This window comes from Marmota marmota, unplaced genomic scaffold, assembly GCF_001458135.2.
Source record: "Marmota marmota marmota unplaced genomic scaffold, marMar, whole genome shotgun sequence".
Taxonomy (NCBI): Eukaryota; Metazoa; Chordata; class Mammalia; order Rodentia; family Sciuridae; genus Marmota; species Marmota marmota.
Genome location: NW_025999968.1, coordinates 868,761 through 896,420, shown reverse-complemented (window position 1 = coordinate 896,420; position 27,660 = coordinate 868,761). Strand labels below are relative to the sequence as shown.

At 41.1% G+C, this 27,660-nt stretch overlaps 1 protein-coding gene across 3 annotated transcripts in view; it reads left to right on the top strand.

The window, feature by feature from the left end:
- The window catches only part of Upk1b (uroplakin 1B), a 30,138-nt gene extending 9,270 nt beyond the window's left edge, over positions 1 to 20,868 (top strand). For 2 of the 3 annotated variants that reach the window (XM_015478486.2, XM_048803270.1), the window contains exons 2-8: positions 2,570 to 2,657; positions 3,823 to 4,023; positions 6,341 to 6,415; positions 7,301 to 7,423; positions 11,477 to 11,656; positions 16,116 to 16,199; positions 19,923 to 20,868. In XM_015478486.2, coding sequence (XP_015333972.1) covers positions 2,589 to 2,657; positions 3,823 to 4,023; positions 6,341 to 6,415; positions 7,301 to 7,423; positions 11,477 to 11,656; positions 16,116 to 16,199; positions 19,923 to 19,973 — 783 coding nt within the window. In that variant the 5' untranslated portion in view covers positions 2,570 to 2,588 and the 3' untranslated portion in view covers positions 19,974 to 20,868. The remainder of the gene's footprint in view (positions 1 to 2,569; positions 2,658 to 3,822; positions 4,024 to 6,340; positions 6,416 to 7,300; positions 7,424 to 11,476; positions 11,657 to 16,115; positions 16,200 to 19,922) is intronic. The other variant, XM_048803271.1, reaches the window with a different exon arrangement.
- Positions 20,869 to 27,660: the final 6,792 nt, after the last annotated feature.

Sequence of the window (27,660 nt, the reverse complement as noted above, 5' to 3'; positions counted from 1 at the left end):
ATGGAGTTGGAGAATATCATGCTAAGCAAAGTAAGACAATCCCCCAAAACCAAAGGCCAAATGTTCTCTCTGATAAGTGGATGCTGATCTATAATGGGGAAAGGGAAATTAGGGAACTGTGATTGGGCAAAGCAGAGAGTGGGAAGGGGAAGGGGCATGGGGGCAGGAAAGATGGTGGAATGAGATGGACATCATTACCCTAGGCACATGTATGACTGCACATATGGTGTGACTCTTCCTTGAGTACAACCAGAGAAATGAAAAATTGTGTTCATTCTATTTGTGTACGACGAATCAAAATGCATTTGTTGTCATGTATAACTAATTAAAAAAAATTTTAAAAAGGAAAAAGAATCAGTTGGCTGAAAGTAAAAAGAAAAAAAAAACTGTGTGGCAGAGTCATATTTGGAAAAGCATATATTTTACTCATAATTGACTTGCTCAGCTCCTTTCTGGACCAATGGAGTCTTGAAGGTGGTCTATCTAACCCTTTCCTTTTTCTCCATATCCCTCCTACTTTCCCCTGGTTATTCATATAGTTCATTTTGTTTAAATGCATTTTACTTTAAATTTCCTCCAAAAAAAAAATGCTTCTTCATTCTGTTCCATAAGTCAAATTAATCACCACAAATAGGCTGCTACCTGAAAAGTAGATGCATAATCAGCACAATAATGGTCAATAATGGTGCTGAATTTTGCCTGTCCAGATTTTTGCCCTTTTCTCTATATACTTCTGTTATCTGAACCTCTATCTTTCACAGTCTAGTTTAGAGAGTAACCCAACTGGTCAGAGATAATGTCTGTACATACCAGGAATGAACTTCACACGCAGCTCATCTGTGTACATGAGTAAAATTCTCCTTTAGGGGACTTTGTGCTTTAAGTTCTTTAATGTAGTAAGATTCCACTCCATTTAGTGTGCAACAACACTGGAAAGAAAGGAATGGCATTTCTCAGCGGAAACTTCACACAGGGATGGTTCGACAATGATCCAGAATCTTCCATTCCTCAGTAAACATTAATGGAGTACCCATTATGTGCCAAATTCTAGCCAAGAATACACATACACTTTAACTCCTCAAGTTCCTAGTTTCCCAGGAAAATAGCAAAGGGAAAATATTGATAGATAACTTCAATTTCCCAGAAAGTGACTAAGACATATATTATAGTGCAAAAGGGAAGTTAAAATTTAACAAGTCCTCGATCAAATAAAAGCCTTGCCTCCCACTGATTCTGGTCTACAAACCAGGAATTAAGCCTGAACTGGCTACCTTGTTGTCTCCTGGGGGGCTTGCTCTTCTGTCTCTACTTCCTAACTTTCCCTTTCCTGGAAAGTCGCTCATCCTCAGTTCCCTGCTTCCTCCTACATGTTCCCAGGTCTACTCTACTGGTCAAAACCAGACACATTCTGCAAGACCCAGGGCTCCTTTCCTCAGAACCCTCAGTATTTTGTGTCTGCACAACCACATGGGAACATAACTTCCCTACTAAAACACAAAAGCCTAGAATAAACAATCTCCCTTACATTTCTGTGTATACCTCACAATGCAAATTATATCATTTAATACATTTTTATTTAGACCATGAATGCATGAATTGGTTAGTTGATTGATTAATTAATAAACTATTAAGAGATGGGGATGTCTTTTCTCAAGATGTACTAAGCTCAGAAGCCCAAATGATTGACCTAAACATTCACCCATGTGTTCCTTCCAGGTAATTCTCAGAGAGGCTAGAAGCCCGTGTTCAGCTATCTCTGACATGGAACATTTTGCAACATTTCTGGAAGCCAGTGTTAGCTGAAGGGAAGTTCTTGGATCCTAGAGTCATACAGACAAGGACTTCCCAAAAGCTGAAGACATTCATCTCTGCTGTGGCTTCTTGGATAACCCAATTTAAGCTTTAGTTTTCTGATCTGCAAAACGCAGCTGCCTCCTCTCTTTTCTTGTTCTATCTAGTTGGCTTATGAGAATTAGGTGTATGAGTGTAAAGCATGCCCTTTTCTCTCTATACTTTCGTTATCTGAACTTCTTCTTTCAGCAATCTACTTATTAATATATCTAGTAACACTCTCTGTGACATTTTATTTGCCAAGTATTTTTTAATAACAAAATATTCATAAAATAATGGTTTTTAACAGAAACCCACAGTTCATATGGAAACCAATCACTAACTCTATGAGTTTATCCTTTGGGTTTCATAGGTCCCTGGTAGAGGATATGCAGGACTCTTGGTGTGTGTCCGTCCTGCAGTCCTCACCATCTCAAATCTCCTTTTTATTCTTGAAGGGCCTCAGTTCATCCCTCAAAAGTATGCCTCCTGTACCTCAAAGGCACTCATCAGACTCTGGAAGCCTTTATTTTTCTTTTTCTTGTTTATAAAGTTATTGTGATTACTAAGCTAACTAATCAAATTTCCTCCATTACTTAAAGATTATACATGCCCCAAGTTTGGATGTTTTGGGACACAAAAAGGCAATACACAATGTCATGATGTAGTCATGGTATAGATACTACAGCAGTATTTATCTGCTCCTACTAAAGCATAACATTCTCAACTGTGTCTTCAGCTTGTGAGAAATCCTGAAGATGGCCAAGGATGATTCCACTGTCCGTTGCTTCCAGGGCCTGCTGATTTTTGGAAATGTGATTGTTGGTGTAAGTAATGAGAATTTTCAGAAAAGTCTGCTTTCCCTGTAAGCATGAGTTTATATTAATCAAAAGCGAGATTTAAAATGAAAATAATGACTTTTGCTTCCAACTTTAAAGCATACGAATCTAAAAGAAATCACATCCACCATGGCCAGTATCCAAACACACCTATCACAAGTGCACTTCAGTGCTTCTTTCTGATTTCATCTTGGTCTGATTTTGGGAATCTGTTACTAAGGCTGTTAGGGCAAATATCTGCATCTTCTTGTTCTCCTACACAGAGGCCAATACTGGGATGTGGGAATGTCTTGTAGGTCAAGCTGTGTGGGTACAAGGGAGAGCACTTGTTTGGGAGTCAAGAGACTTATTCTTGGACCGGCTCTGCCTCTGACTTAATGTGTAACCCTGGACAAGTCATCACCTTTCAGGGCCAAGATGTCTCAACTATGAAATACAGGCCATGGGATAAGCTTCTAGCCAAGATTCTAGCTCTCACTGATAAGTATGATCAGAACCACTTCAAATATTACAATCCAGCAATGTGGGCAATAAGGCAGTGGGGGAGGGCTGGGGATGAGTGGTAACCTTCATATAAAAAAGGCATTATCTAGGGCTGAGACTGTGGCTCAGCGGTAGAGCGTTCGCCTAGCACGTGCAAGGCCCTGGGTTCAATCCTCAGCACCATATAAAAACAAGCAAAAAAATAGATAAATAAATAAAATAAAGGTGTTGTGTCCAACTACAACTAAAAATAAATATTTTTTTTTAAAAAAGGGCACCATCTAGGGCTGGAATGTTGCTTGGTGGTAGAGCAGTTGCCTAGCATGCATGAAGTCCTGGATTCATCCCTAGCAATACAAAAGAAAAAAAATAGAAGCCATGTCAGATTATTTTTTGGATGGTCTAAAATTATCTAGGTATTTTCCCAAATAGGAATAAGACCAAGAGACATGTGAAAGAAAGTAGTATCCAAGGGAGACTGTATATGGAAGGAAGGAGCAGGATGGAACTAGCTGTTTGATTTCCTGGTAATGAGGAGTTGAAGTCAGTTGCATAAAAGCTGTACAGAGGAGGAAGTCAGTCTGTCTCACCGCCCCCACCTCCATTCCCTTTCCCAATGCTGTGCTCCTGGCCACCTGCCTGACACTACCCACTCTTGGCTTGCTCCCAGATGTGTGGCATCGCCTTGACTGCAGAGTGCATCTTCTTTGTATCTGATCAACACAGCCTCTACCCACTACTGGAAGCCACCAACAATGATGACATCTATGGGGCTGCCTGGATCGGCATGTTTGTGGGCATCTCCCTCTTCTGCCTGTCCGTCCTAGGCATTGTGGGCATCGTGAAGTCCAACAGAAAAATTCTTCTGGCAGTAAGACCTTAAAACTCTCTATAACTGTTTTCATGGACCCATTTCAAAGGATTGTTTCTTCATCACTGAGCACAATGCCTGGGCTTTCCTTGACACACGTAGGAGTAGAGAGTTCCAGATGAGGGTGAAAAAGCAGGGAGGTTCCCTGCAGTGACATCATCCCTTGGAGCAAGAACATTCTCCAGAAGTCCAGAAGGTTCTCATACAGGGAACCCAAAGGGAGACATCTGGGAGTGACTCCACTGATTGTTTTCTAGATCTATGCTTCTCTAGCTGATATCTGCAGGTGCCCAACATATACAGCCAGAAATTACATAAGACCAAAAAAAATTGTGAGAACTTGTTTATTAGATTTTTTGCCCTTGACAAGAAGTAGTTTTAAATACTATTTTAATATTAATCATTAATATGTAAGGACATAAAATACCAAGTAGCCATGAAGGTTTCAGAGAAAGCAGGAGGATTTTTGAAGATTTTTGAGCTCAAGGCTGCTGGGTTTATATGAGGGCCTGCCCTTCCCACATCAAGAAAACCTTGACAAGCCCCACTGCGAGTGCCCCTTCCACTCACACCCACCTGTGAAGGCTCTAACCCTGTCCCCAAACCACATACAGCAAGACTGTGACCTGCCTTCATAGATGGAAGCAAATTTGAGGCCAGCAGAGCTAAGAAACCTCTAAGTTGCACCTAGATCTCTACTGCCTGCCCCTATGCACCAGGACAGAAGTTTCTTGTGTTGCCATGGGAAAACACACACACACACACACACACACAACTCCCAACCTCTGAAATAACTTTCCTGCCCAAATGCTCAGGACCTGAGTTCGACTTTTAGAAAACAAGTCCCACAACTTTAGGTACCTATTGGTTTACTGTCCTGGTACTCAGGGAATGCAGACAATTGCCATTCTCTATTTCCTTAGTGTGAGTTAGTTCAAGGGCAAATGCACCCACTTTGGGAGGGTGGGGAAAGGAATGCAAGGAAGAGGAAGAGGAGAGGCACGTGTCCCTAAAGACAGCCTTCACCTGCATCCCAGCCCAGTGTGTGTGTCTGACAGAGCCAGGAGGTCTGAGCTGGGGAGGGAGAAGAAGGAGGAGTGCCCTTTCCATGGGACTGACAGGGAAACACCTGCACCCCATGCCACCCTTCCAGAGTCCCACAGAGATGTCCTGAGGCTCTGTGAGAGGAGCAGCACATCTCTTGATAAGTATCAAGGTGGAGCCAATACAGGGAAAAACAGTACAGAGCTGGCTTCTGAAGGTCCCCTGACAGCAGACAGAGGTTTTTACCATCCAGGTGGCATGGGCAGTAGAGGATTCTGTTCAGAAAGCTTCCCAGGAGCAAAGGAGGAGGACGTTTTTCCCTGCCCTCCCCCACTGACTCTGACCACAGTCCCCCTTCTCAAAAAGGACACGAGGACCAAAAGTGCACGTGTAAAGCCAAGGAAGGCAAAGGCAGAACTCTCACCTAGACTTAAAGGACATCTGCTGCCCGGTATTTTCCAGCTAGAAATAGAGATGGTGTCACAGGGAGGCATTATGTGCCACCATGGGTATGCAGCCCATGTGCCCCATGCACACGCACAACACAAACCCCATCAGTACACCTGGTGAGCTCTGCTTTATTCACATGAGTGACAGGATGTGGGAGGAGGATGCCACTGAGACACTGTGTGCCTGGCTACTGGCTCTTCTCTGATATACCGAGGTCCTGGTTACGAAGGACACAATGTTCAACAGATGCTGATTTATCTTCTTCTGACCTCTGAGATTCTAAAATGTTCTGAAAAGCATAAAGAAAATCTCTTAATTAGAGGAGATTTTTAAGGCTCTCCATCATGTGAGACACACTAAGACTCTGCCTGCCCCTGAGCCTACACACACATGTGCACACGCGCACACACACAAACACACACACACACACACATATCGATTCATTCTCTTGCATTTGTTCTTCCCAGTTAAACTAGAAATTCAGGAACTGGATGAGAAAGCTCTATCCACCCTGATCATACAGTGACCTCTTCGAAGATGGAGGTCTCTTCCCCCAATGGGGACTTCAGCCAACCTAAACAAATGGCCACTTGTTCTCCTGAGAAAATCAGAGGGTTTTGCTGACTAGTACAAAGCCTTGCACACAGCACCTAGAACCAAGCCCCATTCCAACCAGCTGATCAAAGAAGCCTTGTGTGATAACTGCATGAATGTTCAGATGACTATATTTAGGTTAAAGTGCTGAAAAATGATGGCCATCATTTGGGGAAGTCTCTTTTGGGGGATAAATGTAATTCTTTTTTCTCATTTGTTTCCTTTCCAGTATTTCATTCTGATGTTTATAGTATATGGTTTTGAAGTTGCATCTTGCATCACAGCAGCTACGCAACGAGACTTTGTGAGTATGCTCCCCAAAAGCACAGAGCAGAAATGATAATGAGTCTCCATTACCATAATAACATAATGGCTGGCATGCATTAAGCCCTTGCTGTGTGCCAGGCATGCTAATAGGCACACTAATAATAGATAGTTAATTTTACTTAATACTCATAAACCTAAGAGATAGGCAATATCTCCTGTCATTTTATAAATGAAAAAATAATAATAATGAGACATAAGAAGGTAAAGCAAGCTGGGTGTGGTAGTGCATGCCTGCAATCCCAGCAGCTTTGGAGGCTGAGGCAGGAGGATCACAAGTTCAGAGCCAGCCTCAGCAAAAGTGAGTTGCTGTCTCTAAAATACAACTCAGTGAGAGCCTGTCTCTAAATAAAATACAAAATAGGGCTGGGGATGCGGCTCAGTGCCCCTGAGTTCAATCCCCAGTACACGCCCCTCCCCCTAAAAAAAGAAGATAAAGTAACAAAACTCATCTGAAGTTGCACAGCAAACAGGTGAGAAAGAGCAGAATTCTGACCCCAGGCAACCTGACTCCCAGGGTCCAACCTGGTAACCATGGGCTCATCTTCACTCTGACCCATATTCTACCTCAGCTAAGACTTATCTTTCTTTCTTTCTTCTTTTCTTGTTGTTTCCCTACCCTATGCCACCCTATAATATCTGTTCACCCTGGTCACAGTAACCTCTTTGAAGATGGGGGGTTTCTTCCCCACATAGGGACTTAAGCCAACCAGGAAGCCTTAGCCCACTACACTTGGCATCTCTGAGTATGGTTTTGCTCTAAGAGAATGTTCAGAGTCCTCAGCAACAGGTGAGAAGAATATTTTCCCTTCTTTGGGCACTAGTATGCTAACTCTCCCTCTTATTTTTGCCTCTGTCCCTGTAGTTCACACCCAACCTCTTCCTGAAGCAGATGCTGGTGAGGTACCAAAACAACAGCCCTCCAAGCAACGATGACCAGTGGAAAAACAATGGAGTCACCAAAACCTGGGACAGGCTCATGCTCCAGGTAAGGTGGGTGGTCCTGGGGAGATGCCATTTTGTAGTTAGACCAGTGGCCAGGTGGACATGGTTGGGAGTGAAGTCAGCATCTCTAGGGGGCTTTGCTCCAGAAGAGACTTGTGACAGGCAAGGTCGTCTATGCCTCTTATTTACTGGTGGAGGCAGGGGTGCACGAGGAGAATGTTGAACACATGACTCAATGGAATCCCTAAATATATGTTTAATTTCAAGTCATGATGTTGACTTCGCTTACCTTCATGGCAAGTAGATCAAAGAAATTTACATTAATCATATGCTCTACTTCTTAGAAGGCAGGTCTTATTCAATTAAAAGAAAAATGTCTACTCAAATGGCAATTTCTGCCTATCTTACCTTTCTGATACATTTCTATACCTCCCATGTGTCAGTTCTGCTAAGGACAGGGGATATAACTTGATTTAATTACCCAATTTTTTTCTAACTGGCAATCATACCATCCAGTTTATCTCAAATACCATCAGAAGTCCAAGTCTTCCAGAATATGACCCCCATATTGCCATATGCATATAAATTGTTATCTTCTATATACCCCCAATGTGACACAACTTTCCCTACCCTGCTCCTGCTTCCTACCCCCCCCACACCAACTTTTCAGTCTGTCACCAGCAAACCCCCTCATAATGTCCACTCCTTCTTTGAACTCACCCTTTTCTCTCTGACTTTACTAGAAACTCGACTGCCTCCTAGTGGCACTACCTTTCCTTCATCTTCTTGCTTTCCCCCATATCTCATGCACCCTAGGAACTGGAAATTAACTAAATGCCTCTGTGTTCTACTTGGCTGCCATACTATTTCTTTCCTTCCTTCATTCCTCCTTCATGACATCAGTCTCTATCGCCCATTACCCTTCTTTATTATGATTACTTATCAACCACCTTCCAATCAGTCATTTCCTTCATTGGGGATTTCAATATCTCACTCACTGTCCACTCTTCATTCATATTCCTGTCATGGGCCTAGCGTGAGACTTTGACAACCACATGGATGATCTCTCAATTCCCTATCCTACAGCATTCCAAAGGTCTTCTCCACCTCAGCTCAGCCACTCTCTTCCATAGCCATGGCTAGTGTGTCATAACCAATAATTACGCTAAGAAAACCCCACTCTGTCCACTGTCTTCTATTTTATCTTCATTTATTCTTTTTTTTAACATATATATGTGTTATGTAAGATTAAATGAGATAATATACTTAAGGGGTTGGTACAATGCTTGGCTCGTAATAAACCCTTAATAAATCTTTATTGTTAATACTAATATCTTGGTACAATAATGTGAGAGAGATATCATCATTCCAATATTACACATGAGCAAATTTAAATGCAGAAAATTAAAAACTAGTGGTGTAGAAATTATAAGTAATTCTTGTTTTGCTTTTCTGCGTTTTTACCATTTTCCTCAATAATTTTGTGTTACATTTATGAGGGAAGAAAATAAACTGGAAAAAAAAGTGTTAGAACCTGGTGTCATGCAGCTGTGCCTCTACATAGAAAAGGAAGATCAATTGGCACGTAACTGATATCCTTATGTTGGCTGGAATGCAAGATAGAGAGGATAAAGCAAAGTTCAAGTGTTTGAAGGAGGAATGAAGGAAAGAAGGAAATAGTATGGCAGCCAAGTAGCGTGTGTGTGTGTGTGTGTGTATATATGTATATATATGTTGTAAATGGACACAATACCTTTATTTTGTTTATTTATTTTTATGTGGCTGAGGATCAAACCCAGTGCCTCACACATGAAAGGCAAGCACTGTACCACTGAGCCTTAGTCCCAGTCCCTCTTCATTTATTCTTATATTTCCTGCCCAATAATTTTTCTCCTTTAGGATCTCCAATTAATTGGCCACCTTTTCATGCAATATCACCCTTTTCATATTCTCTTCCCTCCTAACTGTCCCTTCATCAACCTCCTTTACTCCCTTACCTGTCGCTGTTCATCAGGGAACTAACTGACCCCCACTGTGGGAATGCAATTTTCACCCACTCTTCAGCTACACTCTAAGAGCTAAATATTACACAACCCTGGTGACTAATTTAAAACTAAATTTGTGACCATAAGGCTCAAATAGGCACTCTATATTTCCTAGTATTTTTTCCCTGAAAATTCGTTTTCTAGTATTTCATATATTCTCCCCTCTCTTCACATCTGTAAACTCTCTCCTCCCCCTTACTTTCAGCTGTTGATTTCACCTCATATTCTATTAAGAAAATAGAAGGAAGCCAAGCATGGTCATGGTGCACACTTGTAATCCCAATAGCTCAGGAGGCTGAGGCAGGAGGATCTTGAGTTCAAGGCCAGCCTCAGCAAAAGTCAAGTGCTAAGCAACTCAGTGAGACCCTGTCTCTAAATAAAATACAAAATAGGGCTGGGGTTGTGGCTCAGTGGTCAAGTGCCCTGAGTTTAATCCCCAATACACACACACACACACACACACACACAGAATATAGAAGGAATCAGACAAAACCCATCTCATCTCTATCACCAAATCGGCCCATTTACATGTTTCTGCACTCATGTGTTTTTCCTTCTCTCTAGTGATGACAAATGGACTGTCCATTATCCAAATACCTGTTTTTTACTCTGCATCTCTCCTTCACTTCAACAAACTTCCTTGCTCTCATCTGCTTCATTAGTTTCCCCCTCAAATCAGCCTGCAAGAACTCCTTCAGTTGTACATGTTTTTTAAAAAAAACAAACAAACAAACAAACAAAAAAACCTCTTTCTCCACATTCACCCACCATTCTGTCCCACAACTGTTCTATTTCATGGCACATCTCAAAAAAGATGCCAACACTTGCTATTTGCATTTTCATGCCTCTCATCTGCTTTCATCCAACTATAATTGGCTTCTGACCTCACCACTCCACCAAAGCAGCCTGTATCATGGTACCAGTTACCTCCATCCTGCCTACCCCAATGACTAAGTTTCTGTCCTCATCTTATTGACATCCCATCAGCATTTGTCACATGGGCTACTCCTACTTGACCCCCTTTGCTGGGTTTTCACCTTTTCCCAACTAAGTGTTACGGTACTACAGGGCTCAGTTCTAGACTCTTAACTTTTCTCTGTTCCTACCTAAATCCTGGTCTGAAACAAGCATGGCTCAAACTTAACCATTTTTTTCCCAGAATGCTCCAGTCAATACAGAAGAATTATTTCTCTTGATCAAATATTTCCAATTCTCCAATGGCAAAATTGGATACCCTGTAAACATGATTTTTACCATCAAGTTTGCTAGGGTACATTTATTCTAAAAGTTGAGAGATACCGGTAGCTTAAATTTCCTCCCTTGAAACATTTAGAGAATTTATGATAAAGAAGAAAAGTGATATGGGTTGCTTTATCCTCTATCTTGCATTCCAGCCAACATAAGGATATCAATTACGTGCCAATTGATCCTCCTTTTCTGTGTAGAGATATAGCTGCATGACACCAGGTTTTTACACTTTTTTCCGGTTTATTTTCTTCCCTTATAAATGTAATACACAATTATTCATAAAAATGGTAAAAATGCAGAAAAGCAAAACAAGAATTACTTATAATTTCTACACCACTAATTTTTAATTTTCTGCATTTAAATTTGCTCATGTGTAATATTAGAATAACGATATCTCTCTCACATTATTGTATCAAGATATTAGTATTAATAATAAAGATTTATTAAGGGTTTACTATGAGCCAAGCACTGTACCAACCCCTTAAGTACATTATCTCATTCAATCCTCACAAAAACTCTGTAAAGTAGATACTATATTTATCCCAGTTTTGCAGTTAAGAAAAATGAGTCTTCCAGAGTTTTAAACATGTCAAAAGCTACAGGGCTCATTAAAGGCTAGTAAAGTGAAAAATACTTTGCAAACTCTTAAGTTATGCCTTCAACTCTAGTTTGGGAATTTTTTAGTAAACGTAAGATATGGTAAAAATTCCATTTCTTCTTTCTCTCTCTAAAACTCAATTGCTACACTGATAGCTCTAGGAAAGACCATGAAAAAGAATTGTGTATCTCTTATCCACTGGCAGGATCACTGCTGTGGCGTAAATGGTCCATCAGACTGGCAGAAATACACATCCGCCTTCCGGACTGAGAACAATGATGCTGACTATCCCTGGCCTCGGCAGTGCTGTGTCATGAACTCCCTTAAAGAGCCTCTCAACTTGGAGGCTTGCAAACTAGGAGTGCCTGGTTATTATCACGATCAGGTGAGTCCCCTTGCCTCCCAAGACCTACCAGAAGGTTCTCTTTATGAGAAAAAGATAATGGTCACTGTAAGTACTAGTTTCTCAGTAAGGAATTCTGTCTTTTTTTTTTCCCTAAACTCATGTTAATTGATTCCTTCTTTGTGAGTTAATTATGAATGCTAATCTAGAATTGATATGGACACATTTATATTTTAATAAAATAACAAAACAGGAGAATAGCAATGGTGAAATCCAACTTTGTTTAAATGAATATTTGTATAATGTCTAGAATTGGTATTTCAAGAAACAGTTACATAAAACCAAGATTTGCTCTATTTTTGCAAAGTGTATATATTAGAAGGAATGATACCAAAAAGAATGTTTTGCTAGTTTCAAAGCAATGGCAATTGCAGAGGGTACATGCAGTAATTATGTATCCACATTTCTTATTCATTGGTAATATGAGGCAATCTTAATAAAATGTTTGATTGGTAATTTGGATCAAAGATGGTTTACACACAGATGGTTTATGAAAAAGTATCTCCAGGCAGATAAGGATAATATGATGATGATCGTGAAACATTTACTGAGTTCTTACTAGATGCCAGATGCTGTTCTGCGTGCCATACGTATACTAACACCTTTGATGCCTATGTGATCTCTATTTTCCAGATGAGGAACTAAGAAACAGAGATGCTAAGCAGTACCTTGCCCAAGGTCACACAACTAGTAAAAGGTAGTCAGAATTCAAACCCAAGCAGTCTGGCTCAGGGCACAGACTGTAAGCCAATAGACTTGGTAATTGTCCCCAGAAGCCCTGTGGAGAGCTCCCACAGACCTGTAGCCACTGAGCACAACATTACACACTCAAGCTGTGCACTGCTTTGGGAGTTAGCCCTTTAAGGAAACCTGGTTGGATGCTGGTTTATTCAATAATTGGGAAATGTCACGCTCTTTAGTTTGGGAGTGAATGATACAAACTGCCTGTCTGAGTGACAGGCACTGTACTGCTGATCTTCACACCACATCTAGCAAGGTGCTCAGACTAGGATTGAATACGTTATTTAGGGAACGACATCAGAATGATGGAGATGAGTCTGAAGCGGTGTTCTGAGCAACCCACATTTAGCTGTACAGCAGCTTTGTTCTGGAATTGTTTTAACCAGTTATTTTCAGAGTTATAAAAATTAAATTTGTTGCTTATAATAACAGCATGAAATATAACTATCACTCTCACAACTCAAGAAGTACTTTTAATATTTCAACATTGGAACTGGCTCATGCAAACCAATCTTGATTGGGTTGTAATTACTTATACACTGTGTCACCTCTTCAAGACCAATAACAGACTGATTGGCCTTCAGATGATTGGTTTCTTTCATAGCAACACTTTTTTCTCTAGCACATATAATATTCTAAGTTATGAAAACAAGCCTAACACTGTGCATTTTCTCAAGTTTGGATAGATAAAAATTTGAGGTTAAATAAGGTTTAACTCTTTCTCTTCTCACTGCCTTGGGACCTCTACAACAACTTTGACAACCTTTCTACACCTTCCCTTTCAGTTCCTCGGTCTCATCTGCCTTTGACATCTCCACCTCCACCACCTACCAGTGAACCACAACCACAAATCATCATCACTCAGCCTGCCTTACTCCTCCACCAAATTCCTTAGTTCTGAAATTTCTCCTGGTCCCTGATTCTCTATGCTTCTTTCTACTTCCTCAACTTCATTCATTCTTTGCCCTCAACATACTTTCTGATCTACTAGTCATTTTTCTGATTCTCCCTATCTTGCTCCCCCAGCTTCACCCACATCCAATTCTCTGACTTATATGTCCTGCTAATTCCCTCCTAGAAATCCTTTCCACAAAGCTAACTGTGCCACTCAGTACCTACCATATTCCTGCTATTGCATTCAACACCCTGATCTGTCATGTTTGTTGCTTATTGTTTTCTCTGAGTTTCCTTAAAGACTTATATTATTCATTTCTATGTCTTCAATCCTTAGCATAATACCTGGCACAAAGCAGGCACTCGATAAATGCTTGGTGGATGAGTGAATGAAGAAGCAAAGGGCTGTCTTTTTTACATTCACACTGTAGCTTTTTAAGGTTTGCATTGGGGCTGGGGATGTGGCTCAAGCGGTAGCACGTTTGCCTGGCATGCTTATGGCCCGGGTTCGATCCTCAGCACCACATATAAACAAAGATGTTGTGTCCGCCGAAAACTGAAAAATAAATATTAAAATTCTCTCTCTCTCTCTCTCTCTCTCTCTCTCTCAAAAAAAAAAAAAAAAAGATTTGCAGTGCACAAATGTGCTGCTACAGACATGAAGACTAACTAATAATTAGCAAAGCCATCATAAGTGTGGTAATGGTAGAAACCAACCAGTATTTCACAGGTCAGATGCAAGTATATATATATAATGCTATATCATGCTCCATATGTTTCAGAAATGCTACATGCAAATACTGATCACTACACCTTAAGAATAGTATGATGTAAGGAAGTGAACACCACCGAAATGATTACAGTATGTGAAAACATACTAAAGGGAAGAGATGAAAAACTGGGACTTTACTCTGTGAGCTCCGTGAAGGCAAGACCTATTTCTGTCTTGTCACAGTTAAATGCCCACCCGGCACCAGGCACCTGGCCTAAAGGGCTCTTGTATATGTTATTAGATGAACGATCACCTCCCAGGACCTTCAGGAGGATGGGAGTGTTTTGTGAACCTTCAATTGTATTGTAAAAGATGCTGTTGTAATCATTCCCTAATATCATGCTCCATTTGCTCTATAAATGTTTACTAGGTGTCTTCTATGTGTCAGGCACTTATTCTTCATTCTGGAGATTCAACAATGAACAAGACAAAATCTCTGCCCTTGTGGCACTTGCCTTCTTGTATGGGAGACAAATAGTAAACATGGCACCAAAGAAGAGGTAGAAATCCAGGGGGTGATAAATGCCATGAGCAGCAACAAAGCAGGGTAACCATACGAAGAATGATGGGGGAAGGAGGTTTTCACTCTAGTTGTCAGGGAAGGCTTGGTCAGGATGATATTTGCAGAATTCTGAATTAAGTGAGAAAATGAGACACTGGAAGATTGGAGGAGAGAATTCTAAATAAAGGAAGCAAAAAACGTTAAGGCCCTCCAGTGGGAGGATTCTTAGATTTCTGGAGGAATACCAAGGAGGTCAGTCTGACGGGATCATGATGGGTGAAGGATGGCTATAAGGCAAGGATGGGTCTAGATCTTATGAGTTCACTCAGGCCTCAGGGAGAACGGTTGGGAGGCCATTGTTGCAATCCTGAAGTGAGACCCTGGGAGGCCAAGGTGGTACCAGGGGATAGGAGGAAGCTTTTGGATGGGATATATTTTTAAAGCCAAACCAAAAAGATTTGCTCAAGTGTTGGATGTTGGCTAAAGAAAAAAAAAATAAAAACGTTAAACATAATTTGAAGATTTTTTCACTAGGCCATTTAGAAAATGAAAATACCTGTAATATAAACGGAGAAGAGTAAAATGGTAAAGAAATCAAAGAAAAGCAAAGGAAGGACACAAATGTAGATTAACAAGGGACTGGGGCAGAGTCATGAGGACAGAAGCTCAAGTGGCCATGTGTGGTCACTGAATAGAGCCTGAACTTGGTAAGCCTAGGGTATCTGCTGGAATCTGCTGACATTTTCTGGTAAATCTAGCACATTTGCCTCAGGACCTCATGGTCCGTGGCATTGACCCTTGTTACTGAATTTCCTAGGGATTCCTTATAGTTCCTAGGGCTTTAGTAAAGGTTGCTCAGATGGCAGTTCTAGCCTTACACATGGATATTGTTCCAGGTGGCTAGAACAGAGTATGCCATGTATAAATGCTCACTGAATTGTGGCATGTATGAATAAATGAATAAAAAAGTTAATCACTCTTTTGCATATGTATCATGGCTCCTTGAAATCTCACTGGAATCCAATAATGTTGAAATAATGATGTCAAATGAGAATTAGGGAACATGATATTGGACGGGATTCCTTTAATAATTATTTTTAAATGACTCAGAAGACCTCTGATTTTCAAAACCAGAATCATTTTTACTTTTAAGTAAAATGAATGAACAAATCAAAAAGTAATTCTGCCCTTTGGGGAGGAGAAAAAAATTCAAATTTTATTGAGCATGTATTATCCATATATTCAATATGGGGAAAATATTATATATATATATTAATAGTAACAGTTTTGCTAATAAGACTGAGTGATAAAGATACAAATAAATGTGACATAGACTAATAATTCAACAGTGTTACTTATATTCCTTTAGCAAAAGACTTCTAGTAGCTGACTGCCCACAGGGAGGTGGAAATAGCCTGGTTGTGAAACTGGACTTTGGAGGGCATCCATCCAAGTAGTAATCTGCTTTCCCACTGATCTCTTACATCTTTTGTCCTGGTTGCTCTCACACCAATGTGGATCATCCCCTCCAGGGCTGCTATGAACTCATCTCTGGACCAATGAACCGACAGGCCTGGGGGGTTGCCTGGTTTGGATTTGCCATTCTCTGCTGGACTGTGAGTATCCTCTGGCACATGTTTTATTTCTGAAAGGGTGACAATTTTAATTTCTTAAAATTGTCACTGGTTTTCTCAACCACACTAGAAGGTCAGGAAACAGAACCTCAAAGCTGAAAGCTAGTCAGGAAGCTTCTGACAGCAGAACAAGGACAGTGGGCCCCCTTGAGGTGTGGGGAGTTAACTTCCCTACCAGGGAAAGGATATGCAGACCTTCTTTGGTTACTGGGGATGCACTTGCCTTTGGGGTGCGACTGCCTCTTTCCCCGGCCTAGACTTCTTACTGAACTCCAGCCTGCTGCTTTGGGTCTCCAGATCTCAGTAACTAGGTGGCTCCTGCCCAAGCTTCATCCACCTACTTCCTTCCAAAAGGCTGCCCCCATTGGTCTCATCATTTCCTACTGCCCTCTCTATCAGCTGCACATGCAAGCAGGAGATGAGAGCTGTGGTTCTCAGCCCCGGATGCACATTAGAGTCTCCTGAAGGAGCTTTAAACAAACAAACAACAACAAAGAGCTTGGATCTCAGCCTCTGAGATTCTGACTCAGTTGCCCTGGGGGCCCAGGCTTTTTTCCCCCACCTCAAATGATTCCAATTTGCTGTTGAAGTTGAGAAACACTGCATTCAGGGAGCAGTCCTACACTTTTGTCTCACAGCCCCTCGACATTCCCAAAATGTATTAAGGACTTCAAAAAGCTATTACCTATATAGTCTATATCTACTAATATTTACCCCCATCAGAAATTAAGATAGAAAAAAATTGAATATTTGTTAATTCACTATAAAATAATTAGTAGGAGGCTGGGGATGTAGTTCAATGGTAGAGTGCTTGCCTGGCATGCCCACGGCCCTGGGTTCAATCCCAGCATTGTCCAATAACAACAACACAGTTACAATAGTAATGACACAATTAACATAAAGGACATCTTTTGGTGGGAAAAAATGACTATTTTACAAAACAAAAAATGAGACTCAGTGGCAGAGTGCTTGTCTGGCCCTGGGTTTCATCCCAGCATGTCAAATAATAACAACAATGATGATGAAGATGCAGTTACAATAATCATAATGTAGCTAACATAAAGAGCATTTTGGTGGGAAAAGTAACTATTTTACAACACAAAAAAATGGGGAAAAATTGCATCATTTTATATTCTTTAAATCTCTTTAATGTCTGGTTTAGTAGAAGACAGCTGGAGTCCCTCTTTTGGTCTTTCATTAAATCTGTTGTAATATGTTGACAGGGTTGAAAGATGTGAAGAAAATACATCCTTCACGTAGATGTATAGTCAAAACGGCAGGGATGCTTTAATAACCTTATCTGAAGATAATTGTGAATATTCTTTTGATACTTCACCAAATTCCAGAACTTTCTTAAATATCCATTGCCATAGAGAATCTGAAACTGTGTTAACAAACTTTTCATGTTATTACATTAAATATGTTACATTGGTCTGTACTACCCGTTGAATAAATCTTTTACTATGCATAATTCTATAACATCAGGAATTGGCTATTTGGGGAAATATTGGTTCATTGTGTTAGGCATGTCTTTCAAATGTTGATTGATGTTTTTATGCAACACCAAAAGATCACTTCATTGATATCACCACATTGGAAAAAGATCTCAGGCAATGGAACACTGTCAAGCTCAGGGTAACAGATCAGTTTTCCAAAGATCTGATTTTTGTTTGAAAGCTCAAATTTATTGCTGAAAAAAAAAATTATCAGTTGTTTTCCTTGAAAGGACAGACTCACTTTGTAAATCTTTGAGATAATATCTGACCAAACATCCAGTTCTGAAAAACCATAGCCTATCTGTTAGTCATTTTTTCGAGTAAAAATAGTGCTTCATAAAAAAATGTGGCTAGGTTAGCTCACAAACAAGTTACTCAAGTGTTTTTCTTCCAGACAACCATATTTCACTATGCCACAGGACTTTTGTAGGCATATTTCTCTTTTGTCACACAGAATATTTAAAAGATGTGTACTCAAAGGTCAAAATGAAAGAAAATTCCAGTTCTTACTACTCTGTTGAGGATAATCTCCAGTAAAACTGGTATTTGTTTTTTACTGCAAGTACATGACAGAAGAGAATATATAATGACTACTAACATATTTTAGCTCCTCTACCTCAATTCTTGCTAAGGCCACAGCCATTTTTTACCTTACACTGCTTTTGCACTAGTACCAATGTCAAACAGTGAAAAGGCCAACGAACCCTAATAATTGTTTAAGCAGTCTTGAAATAATTGTTTAAGCATCTTGAAACCCGGAAAGTGTGTTTAGGTACCATAATTTGAGAAAAGCTGGGTTCAGGGGGAGTAAACTAAGTGAGGCAGGAAGAGAAGGGTGTCTTGTGATCACTTGGTCCACCCCCTTCAGAGTTCCTACAACACCCTGTGCATAACCTGTTGTGGAACTACCCTGCTGTGTTCCATTTGACTGCCCAAGGCTTAGGGATCAGATGCTCTTTGCTGCCCAGGACCTAGCATAGCCCATAGTAAGGGTTCAATAATTTGTTGAATGAATGAAAGCTATCAATAGTAAAATTTCTATTCAAGTCAGTTGGTGGGAACTGTAGGATGACGTTTAAAGGTTTTTGAGTATCTTAGATCTCCAGACCAGTTGTACCTCTTGATATGTCCACAAGTATCAAGTGGGTTTTAGATATAGTAAATTTTTGCAATTCAGAAGATGGAAGGAAGGTGTGCTATGGAAAAGGTGCCATATCAAATACTTTCAGTATTAAACCCTCACAACAGTAGCTTGGTAGGTAGCCAGTCTTCCATCTTTCAAGGAACAGTACTTGAGGAGAGCTCTTGGGCATGTCCAGTTCATTGCTGACCACAAAGGGCTTTCCAACAGTGCTTAATCAGATAAACTCCGAAGCCAACTACCTGGCTCAGAACCCAGCACCCATAGTTCTATGACTTTGATTAAATTCCTTATCATCTCTGTGCTTCAGTTTCTTCAGAGGTTTTTGGAAATAGTAATGCCTGATGAATATAAGTTCCCCTAATAAACATTAGCTTCAATTATTAGTATTACTCTTACTATTGTTGTTGTTGTTGTTTCATTCACTTCTCTAGCTCTGGTATAGGTAGAGAAGGTGCTATATTTATTTTATAGATGTAGAAACTGAGGCTCTTGAAAGTTAAGTGACCTGGCTAAAGTCCCCTGAGAGGAGTTGCCAGACCTAAAACAGAACTCAGATATTCCAACACCTTGACTAAGTCAGTTTCTTTGGGTTTTGGGTTCTGTAGCATTCATCAGGGGCAGCTATTCCAGATCATAGGCATCAGAGGAAAAAGGAGAAGTCTCTTGGAAGAAGAGTTCAATACTTAGAAGTAAAAAACTCTTACTCCAAAATGGTAGCTACTAGAAATGGGACCTCATTGGGGACTAATTAGCCCCGATATCAAGAAGAAAGAATTTCCCTAGGAGGCTAGCTTAGCATAGAAATAAGTAGAGCAACCTCAGAAGTCAGAGTCCAGGATGGCACTTGGGGTTGGAAAGCAGGAAACGGGAAGGCTGCCTCTGAGAGGCAGGTAATAATTGATGCTTTAGATCAGAATGGACTCTGTCATATCTGGGTTGTGGTGTTGCTTAAGGTTGCTCTTAAAATCAGTGTCACCTAAGCCTGAAAGAATCTAACTTTATTTTTTTCTCAAGTAAATATTTCTATAAATTGTTTTGTTTTGTTTTCCCCTTTTTCTATTCTAGTTTTGGGTTCTCCTGGGTACCATGTTCTACTGGAGCCGAATTGAATATTGAGCATAAGTGTCACCACCATACCTCCTTCCTCGGGTGACTCTGGACCTGGTGCTGGAACCCATTTTTTCCCAATAGTCCACATTCGAGCTCCACTATAACCTGTGCACGTCTAATCTCACATTGCCAAGTCAGCTGATATGGAGAGCCTTTGGACTCTCAGGATCTTGCAGTTCTCAGGACTAGTATTTTAAGTCTTTGTCTAAGATTATGCAACATTTTTATGCACTGTAAGACAGAGAGGATTTGGAAAGTGGAGACTAGCCTCTCTCATCCCTGTTTATTTTTAATTTGGAGCATAAAAATATTCAAAGAAACTATATTGTCACAGTAAGCCAGCTCTGTATTTGATTAACAAATCTGCCTCTATTTCTCCTTGTTTTCTTAAAAAAAAAAAAAAAAAAAAAAAAAAGCTTCCAGGCTTCCATTTATCTCAGTATTGTCTGGATGAGAGAAGGAAGCAAAAGATTGCTGAACTGTGTCTTTTGCCTTTCGATCCACGGACTTGTGAGTCTCTTGATAAAACTTTGGGATCCTTTTATTTTCCAGAGCAATCTATGATCTTTAGTTAATGATGGTTGAAATTCCCTGCCATGCCCTTTGGAGTGATACGCTTAGTAACATCAATTCTCCATTAATTAAAAGTATGTGGACTTTGAGGACATCGAAGGGGCCTGTTATATGTTGACTCAGTCTTTAACCTGAACGGTCTCAACTTGAAACACCTTTCCAATAGGTGAGATGAAGGCTGGCTGGTAGAACAAGGTGATTTATAGGGATTTTTGTTTGCTGTCAAAATATTTCTCTTCTGAACTGTTTCATTTGCAGTCCTAAAGGAAGTTCCTATAACTCAACATCTGTTTGCCTGATCTTATAAATAAAGAGGGTTTTAAAAGTTGTTTACTTCTTTTGTTTATACTGGCGCCCTAACTGGTCCTGTATGAGTCTAACAAAATCGTTTTCTCAACAGAGGAGCCTACTTCTTGGGAATTAAAGTGGAGGAGATGGAAACTGCGCACACAGGGTGCGGTTTCCTGCTATGGGCTGGCTCTGATGGACAGTGAAACAGTTGGAATTTTGTGTTTATTGTGACTTTTCACTCCTGCTCTCCTTACCCAAGAAGTGCTGGTGGAGCTGATGCCCTTCAGATCCTTTTCCTCTTCCATTGGAGAGAGCGCAATTGTCTGACACCAATATAACTGTGTCCCTTATGAAGAAAATGTACTTGTCATTTGGGGACAGCTAATTCAGACACGCGGAGCACCCCCACCTGCACCTTTACCAGGTTCTTGTTAGGCTTTGTGCTGGGGCAAAGGAGGGAGGAGCAGAGGGCACACCTGTTGGGGGCACCTGGGGGCCAAGCCAGGGCAAGAGTCTGATTCCTGATCCCTGATTCCCCAGCTAGGAGACCAAAGCCAGCTCTCCCCATCCCAACCCACCAGGACAAAGACATCTTGGCGTATGGGAATAAATCCACCTGTACTTGGCTGACTGTTTCTCTCTGTGGTCTCTTAAGAAAGGGAAGGAGAAGGAAGGGGCTTACTTGGGCAAAGCTCCTATCGTCCTTTCCATACTCCCTCCTGCATCTTGTGCTTTTTGCTTCTGCAAAAAGTTCCTACATCTATAAAATAAATAGGTTTTCCTGTGCCTTAGGCCACTGGCTCATTCCTGCTTCAAATCCACTCCAAGGCTTTATGCTCCAAAAAGGTCTCTGCCTACAAAATTCCCTTTCCTTTGTTGACTGGATCTCAGCCAGGTCAGGGGAAAGACTTTCAGAAAATTCATTCCTACTAAGGGGTGAGTGACAACTAGTCCCAGCTCTCTTAGTCACTTCAGATTTTTCCTTGATAATGGAAGACAGATTCAGCAATAGGAGCGGGAAGGATCTACTGTGGGGCAAGATAAGGCACTTGCTGCTCCTTAAATCTTATCACTTGACTTCCCTACCAAGAGATAACCAGGAAGAGAAAGGGGTTAGCCTTGGCTCTCAAGTCCCCTCTCCAGTTAGCTTCCTGCCTAGAGCCTCAGCATCATCCTTCAGAGAAGGTACGAATTCCACAGGCTTGGCTTCTCCTAAAACCAAAAAAAAAAAAAAAAACTCTGAAACTCAGGGCCCCACCATGACCAGGTCCCCAGAGCTTGAGAAGGACACACTTTTCAGCTGAGACAGAATGTAGACCCGAGGACCCCACTGCAGAGGCCAGCCATCATCACTTCTGAGCTGAGCTCATAGGAATTTTCAGCTTAACTTTAGGGCAATTCTATTCTCCTGGTTCTTGCTGCCACCGCTTCACCCCTTGCCTGCAGACCCACCCTTCCCTCTCTTTCTTCTGAGTCCTGGAACTGAAAATGGGGCTCACTACAAGCCCTGGACTCCAAGCCACAGCTCAGGAGGTCATAGGCCCAGGCCTCCCAGACCAGGGAGGCAAGGGAAAGCAGAGTGCTTGCCTGTGGGGAGCTGGCAGTTTGCAGGCTTGAGACAAGCCCAGACAAACTCATTTTGTGAAGCCTCCTCTTATCCGACAATCAGCCTACTTATCAGGTGGGCAAAGAACAATTACTATTTAACACCAAAAATGTGTCAGGCTAACTCTGGAGTGAGTTTACTTGATTGCAACACCAGACAGACCATCCTGTGGGTGTCTCTCCACCCTACCCCCACCATTCCCTTCCCCCAGATTGCAGGTCCTGCTCCTGGCAGACTGTTCACATCTAGAAAGCCCACTGCCCTGAGTCAGCCCATAACTTTTTTTTTTTTCCTGTATCAGCCAAAATACACAGAATCTGTTTCTATTTGAAGCAGCCAATCAGATGGTTTTTGGCTACCCATAAAGGAAAGAAGAAATAATATTGTGTAAACTTGAAAATCTAATCTCCTCTCAACCTCACACCCCACCCCCACCCCAATCAATCTGGTTGACAAGCTGTGCTGTGGCCGAGGAATTGGAAAATCACCTGGTGTCTCATTTCTACTAAGACTGAACAGTTTTCTCCTTTTATATCTAATTTTTTCTCTAGTTTCTCTTCCCTGTTTTACCTCACTTGAATCCTTTTCAAATTCTACTAGGCAGGATCAAAGAAACCCAGCCAAGGCTAGCTGTAGGCTGTGGAGTTTGCTTTCATATGTGAGATTTTTGTCATAAGGCTCAAGTGGTCACATCCAAGGAGGAGATCCAAAAATAACTTGGAGAAAGATAGCATTGCTTAAACACATATTGCTGCTGATCCTTCTTCCCTCAGCCCACAACCCAAGCCCCTTATACACACACAAAAAAAAAAAAAAAAACATACACACACATTTAGGAGATAAACAGTCAAGTTCTGGGGTTAAAGGGAAATAGCGTAGTCATGCCCTACTGTCTAGTGGTCTCTACCCTAAGCTCCTCTTGAGAGGAAACAAGAACCAGGTATGCCTATAATCCCAGCTACTCAGAAGACTGAGGTAGGAGGATCTCAAGTTCAAGGCCAGCCTGGGCTATTTAGCGAGACCCTGTCTCGAAATAAAAAATTAATAGGCTGGGGATGTAGCTCAGTGGTAGAATGCCTGACTGATTCAACCATAGAAGAAGGAGGAGGGAAAACATGGAGGAAATGAGAGCAGCCCTATCGCTCTGAAGCAGGCCTAGACTCTGCTAATCTCCTACTAGACATAAACAATCTCACAGAAAACCAACTTCAGCCAGGTCATGTGAGACAACCATAAGATGAGGCAAAGCAAGGTCAAGCTTTGCCCAAGCACAAAATTTGCCCAAGTTCACTGTATGTCTAATATCAAATACCAAATACCTCCTTTCTTGACTAAAATGAGTGACTGCTGAATCTTACCAAGGTCAGGAATGTTCTCCTGCCAGGGTCCCTCTTTCTGTACAAGCTTACAAACTTAGTTAGAAACACACTCATAGACCTGCCCCTGCTTTCTGACAGCATGTGGTATGAAGCAAACCCTTCTTCCTAAGACCCTCCCCCAGTGACCCAGCTGGAGCCGAAAGCCCCCATAGGTTCTCTCCACCCCTTTTATTGACTCACTCTATGGCTCTCCCATGGGGCGTTGTCCTTTCTGCAATGGGTCAAGTCCCATTTTGTTTTCACAATAGAACTCTTGAACTTATTCTTCCTTTCTATCCAAAATTGTGTGTCCTTTGGCCAGATCTAATCCTATTTTATCTACAGTTGGGTTCCTAGGGAGTTTTGGCTGAAGGGTACTGACTTTCTCTAAATGACTCCATCCGCCCTTATTTCCTGTATTTGTTGGTTTATTTATCTATCTGCTACTACGAAGTGGTTAAAAACATGAGCTTTGGAGCCAAAGACTTGGCTCTAAATCCCAGTGGTGCATGACTTTGACAAGTCGTTTCTTAATTTCATGGGGCCTGCTTCAGGAAATCAGGCCTACCCTCACAGTGCACTGGGAGGATTCAGTATGATACGTAAAGTATGCATCAGAAAGACTAACAGCCCAGAAGATATGCCTAACAGGAAGGTATAACATAAATCTGGCCTGAAAAATTCTGCTTGGCCCATAATCCATGGGAACACATCATGCTTCAATTTATTGAGATAAGCTTAATGACCAAATACATTGGTCCAAATTTACTTGCCATCAAACAATAGCTATGAGTAATAATGTTCCAGTAAAGCTCCTAGTCAATAGTGGAAGAATGTAGTAAGGTCATCAAGATAAGGCATTTTAGTGAATACTTCTCAAGTTCTCTGTATTGTTTCTAGAATCTTAGCAACAGAATGAGATCTATCTCTCACTGCCCTCACAAGGAAATTCTATAATCTCTTTACATGGTGATATTCTTGGGGGGGGGGTGCAATATTAGTGTTAAGAGACCTGAACTCAAACTTTACCTCCTTAAAATTTACCAATTTTGAGGAATTAACTTAAATCTGTTTTATCTTTGCAGCACATAAACATAGGGGTATGTATATGTGCATACATTATACACACACACACACACACACAAACACACACACACACCTGTGTGGCTATTAGAAAGTTAAAATTTAAAAACACAGGGAAACTGATCTGTACTAAGCAATTATTATACTCCACCCTTTATCTACCTTTATTCCAAGCCCCCAAATTGCACACTTACACACATACCACACACACACACACACACACACACACACTATATACATTCAAGGTTTGATATTTATTTGAATTCTCAACAACTGCCAATGGAACAATGAAGCCTTTACCTGTACAGGTGTGCTCCCTGAGGGTGGGACTTGTAAGCCGTTCCCTTGTGTATATCTTAGAGACCTAGCGGAACCTCTCAGCAGGTGTAAGATGGCTATCCATATACCAAAAGGGAATAAAAGAGGCAACAGTTTAAAATGTCTTGGCAAAAAAGAACTTAAGAATGTATCCAAAAATGCTCCATCTTGTGCATGTTAAGGGCTATTGACAGGGACTGTATTATGCATAAGAATACATAATACTACTCAATACATTTGAATGAAGCGGAAGTTTTGAGTCTGGCAGAAAAATGTTTTTAAGCTCCTTCAAGCGTCCATTCAGAGCATTTGGGGACTCCCAGGAAAACTATCCAGTTGGGGCTTGGATGGAAGTGAGGAGGCTAAGGACAGAATTACTAGGGAAAGTCTAGAAATAACTTCAAAGATGAGAACTTACATGTATGTTTAAAAGTCCAGAAGTACCAAACCTCTGTAGGGGGTAGGACAGGGATATAGATTCAGGAAAACTATCTCAAGTGAAGAAGTAACCCAAATGGAGCCAATGTGGTGTTATGGTCTTGAAGCCAGAAGACCTGAGTCTGGCCTTGACTCTGCCATTTTTAAGCCATGGTATCTCTGGCAATGATCCACCTGTTCTGGACCTCCATTTTCTCATCTGCCCCTCTTAAGAGTCAGCAGCATTAATTAACAAAGTGTGTGTAAAAGCATTACAATCTATAAAGTGCCATAAAATAAATAAAGGCTAATGTAAGTGAGAAATAAAAATTGTAAAGTAACACACTCCTTGTGTTAGGTAGCTGTGATGCTCAAATAATATGCATCCATATAATCCTTAGCAATCATAGCAGGCGTAACTATCTCTACAGTATTCAAAGTGTTTGACCTCCGGATAGCAATTGAAAATGAAAACACGCAAGGATAGAGGTGGGAAGATGTTCCTTTTCTTTAAAGTCAAACTCTGCTGCCCAGCTGTGAAGTGAAAACAAGGAGGATGACACCCAGTGGCAAGCAGGTGGCTACAAGCCTCCAGCCAGCCACTGGGCCTTGAATGGCCAGAAACAGTCAAATGGCACAAAGGTGGCATGGAAGTCTTAAAAAATTACTTCTCATTGCAATAAATTTTTTAAGAAGTCAATGAAATGACTTGAATTATCTGGATCAAAGCATAACTGGGTGGCTTCCAACATTTTTTTAAATGCAAATGCCTTATTAATAAACAAAAAGCAGGGAACTTGTACATGTTATTAACTACATTCTGTTTCCATTTAGTGAAAAGAGTTCTCAAATATGAATCTTCAAATTCCCTTTACAAGGCTGGGCTTGTAGCTCAGTGGTAGAGTGCTTGCCTAGCATGTATGACACACTGGGTTTGATCCCAAGCACCACATAAAAATAAATAAATAAAATAAAGGTATTATGTCCATCTACAGCTAAAAAAAAAAAAAAAAAGAAAACTTAAAAAAAAAATTCCACTCACATATCCCTGTCCTCCATTACCCTCCCCAACCATGTCCAGGGACCCACAGCCTCCAAATTGCAATCTGTTAATGCTTTCATAATTGTGAGAATTGGAACAGAGGCCATTTCTGCAGAAAACAGATGGAAGGTAAGGGAGAGGCTTACTCACTACAGAGTATCCCATTAGCAAATCTCCCAAGAATGACAGTCTTGTATAAGGATGGGTAGAAAATATGGAAACCATGAGCACTTTACTAAATTTAACCACAAAACTTTTACTCCCTGGGCTGAGTTAAAGGTAAACCAGGCTATCTATAAATGTCATGTCTATAAAATGTATTGCCCTTTCAAATTCCCCTCCCCGCTTGGGTGTTGACTCCCCGTCTTTCTTGGGCACTCCAAACCCTCCTATATTCCCTTTCCCTGCTGGGAAGATTTAAATATTATGAACACATATTGGCTGGCACCCACTCAGGTTAAAGTTTAACAGTGACGGTGCCATGTAATCAAGATGGATTGAAAGCCCCTGGAGTACAGTTGCATAATACTTGCTTCAGAACATACCTACATTATTTATATGTCCATTCATTCACCTAAGCAAACAAAATATTCTCACAGCTGTTCCAACCCACTAATAGAATGGTTTCTATTACCCTCCTTTGATTCTCTCCCCCGTAGTCCTGACTCCCTTCCCAGGAAGCTCAGTAGTACTGGTGGCTTCTCTCCCAAAAGACTGCTGTTGCCCAAGTCAGTGCCATGGCCCTACCATAATTCCAAATTAAAAGTTTCTCACACCCTGGACCCCTTGCTCTATATAACCAATCAGGTGCACCCCCAAAGCCAGACCTGTGTTCCCAATACCGATTATGGGAAAGGAAGAAGCATAAGAGGATGAGAACAAAAACCTGGAGAGACCCAAGGAGTGAGACAGACACACCGGCATGGAGCAGGCTACACAGGAGGTCGGTACACAAGAACAGGGCAGAGGAACAGAAGCAGGAAAGACAGTGGAGGGTTTTAATCC